The sequence below is a fragment of the Dasypus novemcinctus genome, chromosome 10 (genome assembly GCF_030445035.2).
Source record: "Dasypus novemcinctus isolate mDasNov1 chromosome 10, mDasNov1.1.hap2, whole genome shotgun sequence".
Taxonomy (NCBI): Eukaryota; Metazoa; Chordata; class Mammalia; order Cingulata; family Dasypodidae; genus Dasypus; species Dasypus novemcinctus.
The window spans coordinates 44278785-44295076 of NC_080682.1; the positions used below are offsets into that span (position 1 = coordinate 44278785).

At 47.9% G+C, this 16292-nt stretch overlaps 1 protein-coding gene across 1 annotated transcript; it reads right to left on the reverse strand.

The window, feature by feature from the left end:
* Nucleotides 1-11638: 11638 nt before the first annotated feature.
* ZNF408 (zinc finger protein 408) lies at nt 11639-16071 on the reverse strand. Its single transcript, XM_004457919.4, has 5 exons — nt 15942-16071; nt 15354-15631; nt 14609-14670; nt 14147-14406; nt 11639-13356 (listed from the first exon to the last, which is right to left on the reverse strand). Exons 1-5 carry the CDS (start codon nt 15988-15990, stop codon nt 11837-11839), a joined length of 2169 nt encoding a protein of 722 aa, XP_004457976.2. The 5' UTR covers nt 15991-16071; the 3' UTR covers nt 11639-11836.
* Nucleotides 16072-16292: the final 221 nt, after the last annotated feature.

Sequence of the window (16292 nt, forward strand, 5' to 3'; positions counted from 1 at the left end):
AAAAAACATGAAAAATGCTTAACATCACCAATGATTAGGGAAATGCAAACCAAAACTACGATATCATTTCACACCTATCAGAATGGACACTATTAAAAAGAGAACTACAAGTGTTGGAGAGGATGTGGAGAGATAGGAACACTTACTCACTGTTGGTGGGAATGCAGAATGGTACAGTCACTGTGGAGGACTGTGTGGAAGTTCCTAAAGAAGTTGAATATAGACTTGCCATATGACCCTGCAATACCACTATTGGAAATATACCCAGAAGAACTGAGAGCAGTGACACGAATAGATATCTCCACACCTATGTTCATAGCGGCATTATTTACCAAAAGTTGCCAAAAGTTGGAAACAATCCAGGTGTCCAACAACCGATGAATGTATAAACGAACTGTGGTGTAGTGACGTGATGGAATATTATGCAGTTGTGAGAAGAAATGAAGTCATAAAGCATGACAACATGGATCAACCTGGAGGACATTATGTTGAGTGAAGTAAGCCAGTCACAAAAGGACAAATACAGTACGATTGTGTTACTATGAACTAAATATATTGTGTAATGTATTGTATGATTCCATTTATATAAAATATAGATATAAATCATTTTATGAAGAGAAAAAAAGTAATTGTGCAAACATAGCCAAAAATGGGAGCTGTGGACAGAAGGGGAAGCATAGAGAGATTGACAGGTGATGGATTTTCTTTTTTTTGTTTTTTATTAATATTATTGATTGAAATAATGAAAATACTCTAATGATGATTGTATTGATAAATGCACAACTATGTGATTGTGCTGAATACCACTGATTGTGCGCTTTGGATGAACTGTGTACTTTGTTGCTAGGTATCAATAAAACTGATTTGTTTAAAAAAGAAAAGAAAATAGGGGCAACCTGCTTGCCTCACCCTAGGACGCAGGCACAGTCAACAAAGGCCCAGCCTCGCAGTCACTGATGGAGGGTCCCATTACTCCTCTTTCCCTTCTGGGGTGCTATGGAGGTGGGTTTGTGGGTGGTGTTTGCCTGGGAGGAGGGGCCAGCGCCTCCTAGGCCTGTAGTTCGTTTCGGCGCATGTCCCAAGCCCTGCTGCCTGCCCCAGAACAAGGGCGAGCCCAGGCCCCCAGGCTTCACAGCTGGGCGACTCCCTCTCTCCCGCCTGTCTGCCCAGGCCAGGCCTGGAGTGGCCGCTGTCCTATGCTACCCCGCGGCCCAGCCCTGCTGCCCAGCCCTCCCCCATTTCCTGTTTGCAGTATGCAGGGTAAATATTAGTCCTGAGTCTAATTAGGACAGAGGGACAAAGAGCAGGAACAGACGGACACACAGGGTCCTGCCTTGCCTTGCCTGTCTTTGAACCTGGCCTTGTGGGGTCTGGCCTATAGTCGTTAACAGTCTGGGGAGATCACAGGGAAGGGCCCAGTACAGAGTGGGGAAGACAGGGTTCCCGGAAGACTGAGGACAGTGCTCCCACAAATAGCCTAATTCCTGAGAGGCCCAAGTGCCCATATATTTTTCCTGTATATATATACATGTCTATTTTTCAATTGAGGTATATAACTTATATACAAGAAGGTTCACAAATTCTAAGTATATATCTCAAATTTTTATGTATACACACGTGTAAATGCCACCCAGATTGAGAGAGAGGACATTTCCAGACTCCCAGCAGCTTTCTTTGTGTTGCTTCCAGTCAATATTCTTGAAGATATCCACTATTCTAACCACTGTCACCACAGATCAGTTTTGTCTACGTTGGAACTTCATACAAATGGAAACCTACAGCATATACTCATTTGTGTCTGGTTTTGTCACTCAGCATAATGTTTCTGAGACTCATCCAGTTGTGTTGATCAGATGTTCCTTCCTTTTATTGTGTGAATTAATCCATTCATCTGTTGATGGGCACTTGGAATCATTTCCAGTTTTATGATCGGTACTACTATAGGTATTCTTGTATATCAAGAATAAACATTCATTTCTATGTGCTCAGAAGTGGATTTGCTGGATCATAAAGTAGGCATATGTTTTGCTTAAATAGCTCTGACAGTCTTCCTAAGTGGCTGTTTTAGTTCATACTTCCAAAAAAACAAGGTTTAAGGTTCCAGTCGCTTCATATCCTTGGTTTTAGTTTGTATTCCCAGCTGACTAATGATATTGAGCCTACTCTATGTGTGTGTGTCTGTGTGTGTATATGTATGTGGAATGGTGAAAATATCTCACATCACTAAATTATCCAACAATTATATATTGAGTGAGGGAAGGCGGCAAAGGTCCTGGGAAATGGAGAGAAGAAAGAAGGTGACTTCACCCTTCTTGCCTCAAGGTGGGTGGTCCTCGGATGGCCTCCTTTTTCAGAGGACCAGCTTGGGCCAGTACTGAACCAACCTGGACAGAGAGAAGAGGCAAGAGGAAGGGGTGCTCACAACACCCAAGCACGTCCTCTTCTACCCACAGCCTAGATGTGGACCCTTTTTTCCCCTCACTGTCAACTTCCTAATCGCTGCAGACAGGCACTGTGGCAGGAGAGAGCACTCGTCACAGAATCCAGGGAAGGAAGCATCTGCAGGACAATGGAGTCCAGAAGATCAGTGTTTGAATTCTGGCTTGGCCTCTGAGCCTTGGTTTCCACATCTGTGTAAAATCAGAATTATAACATATCTCACCTCACCTTGCCAAGCTGTTGAGAAGCTGAAATAAGCTCTGTTGGCCTCTCTGCAGACTGCTATTTGGAGTCGCAACCTTGCTGTCCAGAGAAATGCTCAGGCCCAGCCATGGACAGCCCCATCATGTACACTGACATGGTTATTAACAGGCAAGTTCTTGGGCCATGTCTTCTCCTTTTTAAAAAAAAATAATTTTATTGTGGTAACATGTATGTACAACATAAAATACCCTGTTTTAGTCACTTTTGAGTGTACAATCCAGTGGTGTTAATTACATTCACAACGTTGTGCCACCATCACCATGATCCATTACCAAAACTTTTCCATCACCCCAAACAGAACCATGTCTTCTCAGGCTATTTGCAGATAATGTTCCAAAACATTTCAGTTCTCTGAGAGTAAGAAGATGGGACTTAGTGATGAGTCCCTGTTTCACAGACCTATTCCTGGGTTCTGTGTCAGGACTGGCAGTACTGGTGGTAAGCCTATCCAGGAGGAGCTTTGCCAATGAGAACTTCGTTCTGAAGAATACACCTCTGGACATCTTGTCCATAGCAAATGCTGGACCCAACCCAAATGGTTCCTAGGTTATTATCTGCACTAGGATGGATGGCAAGTGTATTCTCTCTGGCAAGGAGAAGGAAGGTGTGAATATTGTGGAAGTCATGGGGTGCTCTGGATCCCGGAATGGCAAGACCAGCAAGACTCTGGGCAATTCTCAGAAATTTTGATGTTGTGTTTTATCTTATCCCCAATCATGCCTTCTGTTACTGGGGACCCCCAAACACTTATATTCTATAATCTTTGTGTTCTCTCTTGCTGCAATTCTTTGGATTCCATTTTTTCCCTTATCCTCTTCTACCTCTAGCTAGACTGCAGAGTTAAGTTTATGGTACTGAAATAAAAACTAAAGTACTGCCAACATATATAATGTATGTAAAGTAACATAATGCCTACTACATAGGAAGCATACAATAAACAGCACTATTATATGGGACAATCCAACAGGAAACATATAACACTGCTTATGAAGGGGTCTAACTAAAACAACAAACCTGGATCTAATCAAACCTCTAGCTTTAATTACTAGCTTGCAGAATATACAGAAGATAAAGGAATAAGTTAAATACCACCACAAAGAACGAGGTACATTCGATTGGACAAATGACCCCAGTTTCTCTGACGAATTCATGGCGTGGAAGTAAAAGGAGTAGGGTAGGGGAGACAGTTCCAAGTAATAGAAACTCAAGAGAGACATAACAACCAAATGCACAAAAGTATTAGAATTACCATGACTGGTTTAGACTTTTGAACAAACCAACTGGAAGACATTTTTGGACCAACAAAAAAGTTTAAAAGTAGATTAGGGGGAAACGGACTTTGGCCCAGTGGTTAGGGCGTCCGTCTACCACATGGGAGGTCCGCGGTTCAAGCCCCGGGCCTCCTTGACCCGTGTGGAGCTGGCCCATGCGCAGTGCTGATGCGCGCAAGGAGTCCCGTGCTACACAGGGGTGTCTCCCGCGTAGGGGAGCCCCACGCGCAAGGAGTGCACCCGTAAGGAGAGCCCGCCCAGCGGCGAAGGAAGGAGCAGCCTGCGGAGGAATGACGCCACCCACACTTCCCATGCCGCTGACGACAACAGAAGCGGACAAAGAAACAAGACGCAGCAAAAAGACACAGAAAACTGGGAAACGGACTTTGGCCCAGTGGTTAGGGCGCCCGTCTACCATATGGGAGGTCCGCGGTTCAAACCCCGGGCCTCCTTGACCCGTGTGGAGCTGGCCATGCGCAGTGCTGATGCGCGCAAGGAGTGCCGTGCCACGCAAGGGTGTCCCCTGCGTGGGGAGCCCCATGCGCAAGGAGTGCGCCCGTGAGGAAAAGCCGCCCAGCGTGAAAAGAAAGAGCAGCCTGCCCAGGAATGGCGCCGCCCACACTTCCCGTGCCGCTGACCACAACAGAAGCAGACAAAGAAACAAGACTCAGCAAATAGACACCAAGAACAGACAACCAGGGGAAGGGGGGAAATTAAATAAATAAATAAATCTTTAAAAAAAAAAAAAAAAGACACAGAAAAAAGACAACCAGGGGAGGGGAGGGGAATTAAATAAATAAAAATAAGTCTTAAAAAAAAAAAAAAAAAGTAGATTAGGTACTCAATGGTATGAAATAATTTTTGTTACTTTAAGTGTGAAATTATATGTGATTATGTTTTATTTTATTTTTCTTTTTTTTAAGTTTTTAAAAAATTTATTTCTCTCCCCTTTCCCCCCCGTTGTCTTCTCTCTGTGTCTATTCGCTGTGTGTTCTTCTGTGTCCGCTTTCATTCTTATCAGGCAGCACCGGGAATCTGTGCCTCTTTTTGTTGCACCGTCTTGCTGCGTCAGTTCTCCATGTGTGCAGTGCCTCTTCTGGGTGGGCTATGCTTTTTTTCACGCGGGGTGGCTCTCTTGGCAGGGTGCACTCCTTGCACATGGGGTACCCCTGCGTGGCACAGCACTCCTTGTGTGCGGCAGCACTATGCTTTGCTGTCTCTCCCATTGTGTTTCCTCTTTGTGTCTCCTTGTTGCATTGTCTTGCTGCATCAGCCACCATGCCAGCCACTGTCCTGCCAGCTCACTGTCTTGCTCATCTTCTCCAGGAGGCATCAGGAACCAAATCTGGGACCTCCTATATGGTAGGCTCAATCACTTGAGCCACATCCACTTCCCTACACTGGGTTTTTGGTTTTGTTTTTTTAAGATTTATTTATTTCTCTCCCTTTCCCTGCCTCCCCCCTCCCCTTGTCTGCTCTTTTGTGTCCATTTGCTGCGTGTTCTACTGTGTCCACTTGCATTCTCAGTGGCACCGGGAATCTGTGCCTCTTTTTGTTGAATCATCATCTGGCTGCATCAGCTCTCCGTGTGTGGTGCCACTCCTTGGTGGGCTGCCCTTTTTTCGTGTGGGCCAGCTCTCCTTGTGGGGTGCACTCTTTGCACATGGGGTGCCCTACATGGGGGACACCCCTGCATGGCATGGCACTTCTTGCACGCGGCAGCACTGTGCGTGGACCAGCCTACCACATGGGCCAGGAGGTCCTGGGTTCGAACCCTGGACCTCCTATATGGTAGATGGATGCTCTATCAGTTGAGCCACATCCATTTCCCTACACTGGGTCTTAAAGGAGATCATACCTGCCCCTAAGAAGGAGGCCAGTGAGTTGGTGTCAAACAAATCACAGGTAAGACGAATGCTATGTTGTAAGACTCCATATTCATTAAAAACAGCAAAATTGTACTCTAAGACTTAGAGAATTTCAGAGCTGAAAGAAAGATCAGATATTATTAAATCCAGGAGTTCCCAAGCCTAGAGCCCTGTGCGGGTACTAAAGGGCAACATCATCTTTTCCACATTTCAAAAAACCTCAAAAGGGAAGTGGTAGTGTCTCAACTGATAGAGTGTCTGCCTACCATATGGAGGGTTCGAACCCAGGGCCTCCTGGCCCATGTGGTGAGTGGGCCCACGCCCAGTGCTGCTGCGTGCAAGGAGTGCCGTGCCATGCAGGGGGGTCCCCTGCATAGGGTACCCCATACGCAAGGAGTGCACCCCGCAAGGAGAGCTGCCCCACACAAAAAAAGCACAGCCCATCCAGGAGTGGCACCGCACACAGAGAGCTGACGCGGCAAGATGATGCAACAAAAAAAGCGACACAGTTTCCCTGTGCTGCTGATAAGAATGTAAGCGGACACAGAAGAACATAAAACAAATGGATACAGAGAGCAGACAATGGGGGGGAGGGGGAGAGAAATAAATAAAATAAATCTTCAAAAAAACCTCAAAAATTTTAAATTTATCTTAGATAAACATTTCTTTTCCTGTTAGCAAAAATCAAGTCTCTTCAGGTGGTTAATTATTTTTTTCCAGTCTGATCAGTTTTCTATTTTGACTAAATATATGAGTAAGTCAATTTCTATCTGTGGTAGACTGAACCAATAACACATGTTCTTAACCTTAACCCACATTCCTGTGGGTGTGAACCCATTGTAAATAGGAGTTCTTGAAGAGTTTTTAGTTAAGGTGTGACCCAATCCTGTGAGTAATCCATATTGCTGAAGGTCTTATAAAGAAGAACCTGGAAGCTGGAAGTCAGAGAAAGCCATACAGGAAGAAGTCGGAAGTCAGCAGAAACCAGAAGCCCAGACAGAAAGGAGAGGATATCACCAGGTGATGGGAGGCACACGTACAAGCCAAGGATCCCCAAGGACTGCTGGCAGCCAGCACCACAACATGCAGACTCTGGGAGAAAGCAAGTCTTGCTGATATCTTGATTTTGGACTTCTAGCCTCTAAGTTATGAATCAATAAAATCCTGTTGTTAAGTCAAAACCCATTGGGCAGTATTTGTCATAGCAGCTGGGCAAACTAAGACACTCTAAATAAAAATCTGAAATATGGAATCCACAGGAGAAAAAAGTTAGCAAAAGGACTTCATGGTGGGACTGAGATTGAGAACCCCTCATATGATCCAGCTTCCCCATGTCACTGTGAGGAAACCTGAGTTTGCTCCATGTGGGGGAAGCAAATCCATCAAAGTTATATAAAGAGGTAGAGGTGAAGTTCCTTAATGTTACTTGTCTTCTAACTTATGAGGGCTGATACAATACTATTAATAATCAACTACAATTTATTGATTCCTTAGTATGTGCCAGGTACATAGTACTTAGGTGGCAGATACAATTAATATATTTATCCTCATTTGATGCACGAGGAAACTGAGGCACAGAGAAGCTAAGTAACTTGCCTGAGTTTCCACAACTAGTAAAGGTCAGAGCCAGGATTCAAATATGAACCTGTTTGGAGATAGAGCTCTTTCCAGTTCTAGGATGCTTTGCAACATCCAAAGGTCCCTAAATGTGAGTCAGTGTTCACTCTTTCCTAAGACTTTCTCATACTATTAAGGTTGCGAATCAGGACAAAAGTTCCTTTATTGGCCCATACTTTATAACTTTTGTTCCAGCAATTATACTGCATGGATATATTTGCATCTGTGAAAAGGGCCCCAGCAATGTTTTCATAGCATTTGTGTCCTATAGCAAGAATAAGCATTCAAATTCATTACTATATACACCAAATCGTTAAATGTGATTTTATCAGGGATAAAGGAAAGAAATGAGGAATTAAAAGATTTTCAATATTATAATAAACAAGCGGTATTTTGAAATTGGGGGAAAATATTTTTCTAGACAAAATAAATATTCCAGGGTCCGATTTTTCCAAAAATGGTCACTGCATTCTATTTTAGTTGCCAGAGCACTAAGAAGTCAGAAGACCTGGGCTCTGTTCTGATTCTGCTACTGACTGGTCTTGTGACCTTGACACGGGTCTTCTCTCCAGGTGTTTTACTTTCCTGGCTGCTGAAGCAAATACCACACAATGGGTTGGCTTAAACAACAGGGATTTATTGGCTCATGACTTTGAGGCTGCAAGTCCAAAATCAAGGTGTCACAAGGCGATGCTTGCTCTCAGAAGACTGGCATTCTGGGGCTGGCTGCTGGCAATCCTTGGCCCTTGGCTTTTCTGTCACATGGCAATGCACTTGAAGGCCTCTCCTGGCTTTTCCCTTGTCTTTTGGGTTCTGCTGATGTTCAACTTCTGGCTGCTCCCTCTGGCTTTCTCTTTTCCCTGTAAGACCTTCTGTAATAGGATTAAGACCCATCTTGGGGAAACGGACTTGGCCCAGTGGTTAGGGCGTCCGTCTACCACGTGGGAGGTCCGCGGTTCAAGCCCCGGGCTTCCTTGACCTGTGTGCAGCTGGCCCATGCACAGTGCTGATGCGCGCAAGGAATGCCGTGCCACGCAGGGGTGTCCCCGCACAGGGGAGCCCCACGCACAAGGTGTGCGCCCGTAAGGAGAGCCACCCAGCGCGAAAGAAAGTGCAGCCTGCCCAGGAATGGCACTGCACACACGGAGAGCTGACACAGCAAGATGATGCAACAAAAAGAAACACAGATTCCCATGCTGCTGACAACAGCAGAAGCGAACAAAAAAGAACACGCAGCAAATGGACACAGAGAACAGACAACTGGGGGAGTGAGCAAAGGGGAGAGAAATAAATAAAATAAATCTTAAAAAAAAAAAAAGAGACCCATCTTGATTCAGGTGGGCCACACTTAACTGAGGTAACCTCATTAAAAGGTCCTATTCACAAGAGTCCACACCCACAGGAAGGGATTAAATTTAAGAACATGTTTTTCTGGGGTCCATAGCTCCAAACCACCATACTAGGTTCCTGTTTTCTCTCTGTAATGTGAGGAGGTTGTACAATGTTCTCTAATCCCCAATCTTACTTAATCCTTGATCGTTAGCGGCGCAGAGGCCCCCAAACCACGGGCCTTCAAATCTGTTGGCTTTGTTCTTACCCTGCTGTGCATTATCATGGACCTACCGAGCCTCGTGCGGGTGCCAAGAAACAGGGTGGCCTGGCTAAAAACAATTCTTAGCAGCTGTTTATTCAGGCTTTGGATGGTGTGGCCTTTTTCTTGCTACCATTTCCTGCTGTCCTTCCTTCTCTTGGACTGTTCCAGAAGGATGCTTTGCCAAGTTTTTCAGATTGTGTAGGCAGCTGGGATAATGTCAATAGAAAACTGGGAGCATGTGAGGCTGCTTAGGACATGGTGATCTTGTGCTGTGAAGCCAGGAAATGACCCACATTAGAATCCTGGCTTTGCTTTTCATGGTGTGGTCTCGGCCACTTATCCTCACTGAACATTATTTTGGGGATCACAATACCCACTTTGCAGGACAGTGTAAGGAGGGAACAAGAATGCATGTTCTTCGACTCTCACTTTCTACTCCTCCTCAGACTAATCCGATCTGGTTTCTAACAGCTCTCAGCTCATCCGTGACTTCCACAAATTTCAATCCTCTCAACAGCAGCAGACACTGTTGACCACTTCCTCCTTGTTGAGACTCTTCTATTAGCTTCTGTGATGCCCACTTTGCAGGTTGTTTATTTCACTGGATGCTGATTTGTTGAACATGAAAGATTGGGTCACCTCCACACCTAGTCCCGAGTCTTCCTCTTCTGCCTACTCTCCATCATTCCCACAGCTTCCATGCCCACCTGTTGGCTCGTAACTGTCATGACTCTCCCACTAACCCTTTTCTCCCCAGGTTTACACCTGTTTCCAACCACTTACTTGAGATGTATCCTGCAGGCACTCCAAACTCGACCCATCCAAAAGCAAAATCCTAATTGCCCTGGATCCCACCCCAGTGTTACCTAACTCATGACCACGTGGTTGCCTAAGCAGAAGCCAGGAGTCAGGTCTCTGGCAGTCAGTCTTTGAATCTTGTCACTTCTACCCCCCACAGAATGTATCCATCCAGTTCCTTTTTTTAACTTTTTTTGTCTTTTTCATCCATAGTTCTTACTATGGCCCCTCTGTCCTCACCTCCTTTCACGCTCCACCTCACTCACTCTGCTCCTTGCTCTAACCTGAACACACAAAGCCTTTGCCCTACTCTCCCCAGGGATCAGCCTGGCTCCCTCCCCTCTGTTCTTCAGGTCTCTGCTGAGGTAACATTATTAAAGGCCTACCCTGACCACCCTCTGTAAGATCCCACTCAGCGCTCAAACCCCTTCAAGGCATTTATCATCTGACATGCATTGGTTTACTATCTTTCTATGCCTGAATTTGTAAGCTTTGTGACAGCGGATACTTTGTTATCACTGCTGTAACACTGACAACCAGCATGTAGGAGTCCTTTAAGTGCTCAATAAAAACTATTGGTTGGATGAATGCTTCTGTTTCTCTGCATTCCTGCTGCAACCGCCCTACTCCAGGCCACCTGAGCAGCCCCCTAAGTATTTCCCCACAACTCCACCTTGCTCACCGACCTGTCCTCCATCAGTCTTTATAAACTCAGATCTGATCATGTCACTCTCCTGCTTAAAACCCTTCAAAGATCTCCTCACCATCCAGAAAATGAAGTCCCACCTCCTGTCCCCAGGTCCTGCCTGACTGGCCCTGTCTTCCTTTGCTCCAGCCAGGCTGGTCTTAGTTTCTCAGACCCGCCAAGGCTCTATCATAGGGCGTTTTCGCCTGCAGTTCCCTACGCCCCACCTCCCCTAACACCTCCTCATCCTTCAAGTTGGAACAAGGGCTGCAGTGGCTAAGGGCTTCACTCCAGCACTAGACCTTGTGGGTTTGAAGCTTAGCTCTGCCACTTAGTAGCTTTGAGACCTTGGGTATGATACTTAAAACTCTTCACTTTCCTTATGCTATGAGGATTATATAAGCAAACCCACGAGAAAGCAGTGGTTCACAGGAAGGGCTGAGTGTCCACTGTCATCAATCCTCCGCAGGGATGCCTTACCCGGGCCTAGCCATCATCTCATTAGACACAGCCAGTGTCCAGCAGTGTTTCCCTTTGATCTCACCCAGTCACTCTTCCCCTACGTAGGCCATAAGCTCTGCAAGTGACGTAGGCTTTGCCTGTCTTATTCTAGCATGTTCCCAGAACCTAGGGCAGTCCAGGTCCCCAGAAGCTGCAGAACACATGGGAGTTCCTCACTCCTTCACTGAACGAGGCTGCCTCTGGGGTAGGTACATTGCAGGGGACAGATCTGACTCTGACTCCAGCCACCTCCCAGGGAGTCTGGTGTCCTTCAGCACAGAACTATAGTCTACCTCACAGCCCTCTGCTGGTGAGAAAAGCTGCCTGAATAACCTAAAGCCTGAATCATAAGGATATGTTTCAATCCATGTGTCTCACGTCTGGGAGCTGAGACCAGTCTCTGGCCTTTCAACTCTCAAGAATCATGCAGTCTTGTTTCAAAAAATGCTAGTTCCTAGAGGGTCTTGATGGGCACGTCTATCCTAGCACTAAGCAACCAATTGCCTGACCACCTCGATCAGTGAGGTCACCTCAGCAATGTTTAAAGAGCACGTACCTTGTGGTGTTCCTAGGGAAGGAGGCAGAACAAGCTCTACAGGAAGCCAATAAAAAGATTTTTAATGCAGAAGAGATTTTACCTTACAGTCTTGAGAAACAATTTGGTGGCCCTCTACCAAACTGTCTACCACATCTACCATAAACAGGAAGGGTCCTTTATCAGGCAACCCCAAAACATCCAGACATCAAGCAGCTAGAAAACAGAGGTTTGTATACAGAGCCCCGGTAGGAGGTGAAGGTGTCAGACACCCGTCTCCACCTCGACCACTTCTGCCCAGGCACTACAGCCTAAGTCCTTATGGATTAGCACCAGGTTGTGGGCTGAGCCTGGCTCCTCGGGCACCACAAAGCATTTATCCTGGCTCTCTGAAATGGTGACCTCAATGATGTCCTGGGCTGGGGAGACATCCTGCTCACCGGACATGCCCAACAGTTCTGGCTCAGTCTGCAGTAGCACCACAGTGGGCTCAGAAGCAGCAGGAAACACAGAGGGCGGGCTGGGGGGCACCTCAGGCTGGTGACTGAGCTGGTGCCTCTTGAGGCTTTGGGGGAGGGTGTAGCCCATGCCACAGGTGGGGCAGCGGTAGGGCTTGTCAGCCAGGTGGGATTTGAGGTGGCGTCTCAGCTTGGTAGCCAGGGTGTAAGCACGGCCACACTTGGGGCATGGGAAGGGCCTCTCCCCTGAGTGCAGGCGCTCGTGAGCACGGAGTGTATGCGGGTCTCGGAGGGCCTTCCCACACACGGGGCACAAGTGGGCCTCCCCAGTGTGGGAGATGAGATGGCGCCGCAGTTCGGGCAGCTGGGGGAAGGAGTCAGCACAGTGTGGGCAGTGGTAAGGGCGCTCCCCTGTGTGTAGCCGTAAATGCCCGCGCAGGTTACCCCGCTGGCGGAACGCCCGGCCACAGTGCGGGCACAGGAAGGGCTTTTCCCCTGTGTGGAGGCGCATGTGGTTCCGCAGGGAGCCCTGGTTGGCCAGGGGTTGCCCACATACAGGGCAGGGGCACGGGGAAGGGGCAGCTGCCTCCTGGTGGGTCTTGCGATGAAGCCGCAGAGAAGGCCGGCGGGCAAAGGCCTTGCCACACTGGTCACAAGTGAAGGGCCGGGCGCCTGAATGTACCACCTGGTGCTCTTTGAGGTCTCGCCGGGTGCCATAGGCCTTGTCACACTCTGGGCAGGGGAAGGGGCGCACCCCACGGTGGCCCAGAATATGGGCTTTGAAGCTCTCCTCTGAACTGTAGCTCTTACCACACTCAGTGCAAAGGAAGGGCTTGTGGCCTGTGTGCACAAACGTGTGCTTCTTCAAGTGACACAGTTGCAGGAAAGCCTTGCCACACTCCCCACACCTGTACCTTCGCCCCACCTTTGCCACCCTTCCAGGAGGGCCCGGGAAAGGTGCAGGGAAGCCAGGGTGCTGCAGCTCTCCAGCCCGCTGGCCTTCGGGCTCTGAGGTCTTTGCTCTGGGTGGGCATTGATCACTGCCGCCATGTAACTGCTTGGCCTGACAGGTGTGGAGCTGGGTGCCCCTGCAAGCAGATGAGGAAATGGCTTCACTGTTCTCTGGGCCCTGCTGGGGAGCTGGGCTGCTCTGAGGTTCAGGTGGCACCTGTGTCTGGGGTGGGTCCTTGCTGTCCATGCTGCTGTCCAGCGACAAGGGGCCAAGTGGTTGGCTCTCCGTGGAAAGGTGGTCGTGGGTGTGAGACTTAAGTCCAGGGCTCTCTGTGCACTCTGCCTGGATGCTGGGGTGGGAATGGTGAACAGGATCTGCAAGGCAAGAGTGGTGTGATGGGGTTAGTAGAGTTTGGCAGTGGTGTTACCAGGAACTTTCAAAAATATGTGGTTTCCAACTAGCTCCCGACCTCAGTGGGAGGAATGACTCTAAGCTCGCCCTTGCACATGAGCCACATACTCCATATATGGTCATGATCATCTCAGGCGCCTTCAGAGGAAGCACTGCTGAGAACCACAGTGCCGCAGCCATCTGGATAATCCCCAAAGACCATCCCAGAAGTCCCCCTTTTCTCCCTTTGGAGATATCCGTTTAGGATGTGAGTTAAGATCCTTCCCCCTTAGTTGCTCCAAATAGAAGCAAACAAGAAAGGTAACCTTTTACACCACTTATTGTTTTCATCAACATGTCTCTACTATTCTAGGAAACTCTTGTTTGGGAAGATAAAAGTTGAGAATAGCTTTATTGTACGTACCAAGGAAAAGACCCAGAGCTTTTCAATAGAAAGCATCAAATGACAGTTTACACCCCAAGATCTTTGAACCTCTTGCCTTAAAATTCTAGCTGCACTGAGTCAACCCTCAACTATTATGTCATGATCCTCACACAATACTAATCAAATACCCCCACACCCCATTGAAAGAGCCATCTTAAACCGGACTTCAAAATCTCAACAAATATCTGTTTTTTTGCCCTTCCCCGACAGAAAAGTTATTAATAAAACTCTGTAGTATTCTTTCTTAACTGTATGAAGCCATAAACTCAGCTTTGTCTTTTTAACAGGTTGTTTTGTCAGGAATTTGGGAGACAGCTTTTGCCACATACCTGTGCAAGGTTCTGCTGCATTGTCCCCAGGGGAGACGCTTTCCTGTTCCATGGCAGGCTCCACTTCTGTCACCACAGCCACGGCTGCCTCTTCCTCTAGCCTGGGCTGGGTGGGGTTTGGGCTCTCTGGGAGGGGATGGGGCCATAGCAGCAGCTCAGACCCTGGCAGCACGACCTGGTACACCTGCAGGTGGAGCCTCTCACTGATCCACACTGGAGCCACGTTTCCCTCATTCTCCTGCCTGCCTCGCTGCACCAAACTGCAAAATAGAGCAGCTCAGGAGACCTTCTTCACCGAACTGCCCAGTTCCCAGGCAGTTTGAGCCCTAATGGACCCCATGTCTTTGCAACACTGCAAAAGACCACTGGGTAGGGAAGAGCAGTCTGCTTCAGGTTCCATCCCAAATCATAACAGAAAGCCTCAAAGGAGCGGTCTGCACTATATACTCTCCTGTAACTTACCTGGTCCAGCCTGAACTCCGCTCACAAGCACATACATCTTGCCATGGGCCTAGTGACAGGTCCTGAAATAAACCAATAAAAGTTTTCCTGCATGTGTTTGAAGGGGAGAAGATAGGAAAAAAGATGATCCAAGATGAGGTCCAGAGAGGTTAGTGGCAGGTGGTCCTGCCTCTACAGGACTTGTCTGATTCCCTGTTCAGTAAACACCAAAAAAGACTGCCTCTTTATCTCCCTCCCAAGGGTACGGAGAATTACTAAACTGAACACATTACTGCCTTCCAGTTGAGCACTAAACAGAAAGAGTAATAAGAGCAACATCAGCTTTTTAGCTTTAAAAAATATTTATTATGCCACGAAATCCTTTACCTGAATAATTCATCTAGTTCCCCAGATAATCCTGAAACAGTGTTATGTTCCTTTATTTTACAGATGAGTTAAATGAGGCATGTCATTTAACTAGCTAGGGTGACAAGGCTGGGGTTTGATCTGATGTCTCTAACTCCAATAACCTTTGTTCTTGACCTTTCTTATTGTTAACACTAGACCAAGGCAGCTTTTAACATTTTGCACCTCCATTCCTTAACTATTGTAGGGGCGGGGAGTATTCCTGGAGAGAAGGGATAAAACCATCCTCTCTCTTGTTTGAAATACCCTGCTTCCTTCAACAATTGGGAGGGTTGTCCGGAAATGTCTGAACCTCCCCAAATTCTGAATCGCTGTGAGGAGACGCCCTGGTCCTCAATACCTCCTCCTCTCGGTACTTCGCTCCCTCAACCTTCTCTTCTGAGACAGACTCTTCTTCCAGAGGTCCCCAGAGCAGTCCCGGCTGCAGGGGTTCCCCGACACACCAGATACCCAAGCGCTGCTCCACCGCGAGTGAGGGGCCAAGTGCCAAGCCTCGGGGGAGGTTCTTTAAAGCGAAGATGGCTCCGGCCGGCCCCAGCGGGCAGTCTTCCAGAGTCTGCGTGCAGCCTTCTTCGGAAAGGCTCCATCCTGTGTCTAGGCCGAGGCGCGGCTCGGGGGCTGCAGGGAGATGGGAAGCCGATGTGGGAGTGGTCGACAGTGAGGGAGAAGCCCAAGAGGACGTGGGAAAGGGAAAGGTGCGGATGCAAGCCGCAGGTCCAGCTAGGTTTCGGGCATCTAAGCGATGTGTGAGGCTGAAGGGTGCGAAGGGAGGGTCTGTGGGAATTAGGGGGTTCTCAAAAGATCTCCAGTGACTCTGAGAACGCCGGAGGAGGATTAGGAGGAGAAGGGACAAGGGGAGAAAGTTGACCAGAGTAGTTCGGTATATCCAGGCCAGAGCTGACGGCTACTGACATCACAGGGCACTCACCAAGTTGCGGTCTCTTCCCTCGCAGGTGCAGCTCCCCCACCTCCTCCATTCTGGGTCAGAAAACCTTCCTCCGCCGGAAGTGAGCGTCGTCTTTCAGCTCCCCCTGGAAACAGTCATTGACTTCCAAATTTCCTCTTAGGAAAGAATGCTAGAGTCGGGCCTAATTGGTGCACAGGACCAGGAGTTTGGAAGTACTTGTGAGGCAAAACTCTGTCCGAGGACAATACTAACCTAGGACTCTGGAGGTCCACGAAGGATTCCAGGAGTAGGGAAAGTGGAACTAATATTTCAAGCCTCCTCTTGTTGGCAGGGGGGGACGATTCGGACACTTGCATCACTGCCCGCCTCCTG

What these genes read in the sequence shown, in the direction of transcription:
- ZNF408 (XM_004457919.4), bottom strand. Translation starts at nt 15,990, where the DNA reads ATGGAGGAGGTGGGGGAGCTGCACCTGCGAGGGAAGAGACCGCAACTT. An exon ending in CGAAGTACCGAGAGGAGGAG is followed by an intron (nt 14,671 to 15,353) that starts GTATTGAGGACC and finishes GGTTTATTTCAG; the next exon opens with GACCTGTCACTAGGCCCATG. An exon ending in TGCAGCAGAACCTTGCACAG is followed by an intron (nt 13,357 to 14,146) that starts GTATGTGGCAAA and finishes CTTGCCTTGCAG; the next exon opens with ATCCTGTTCACCATTCCCAC.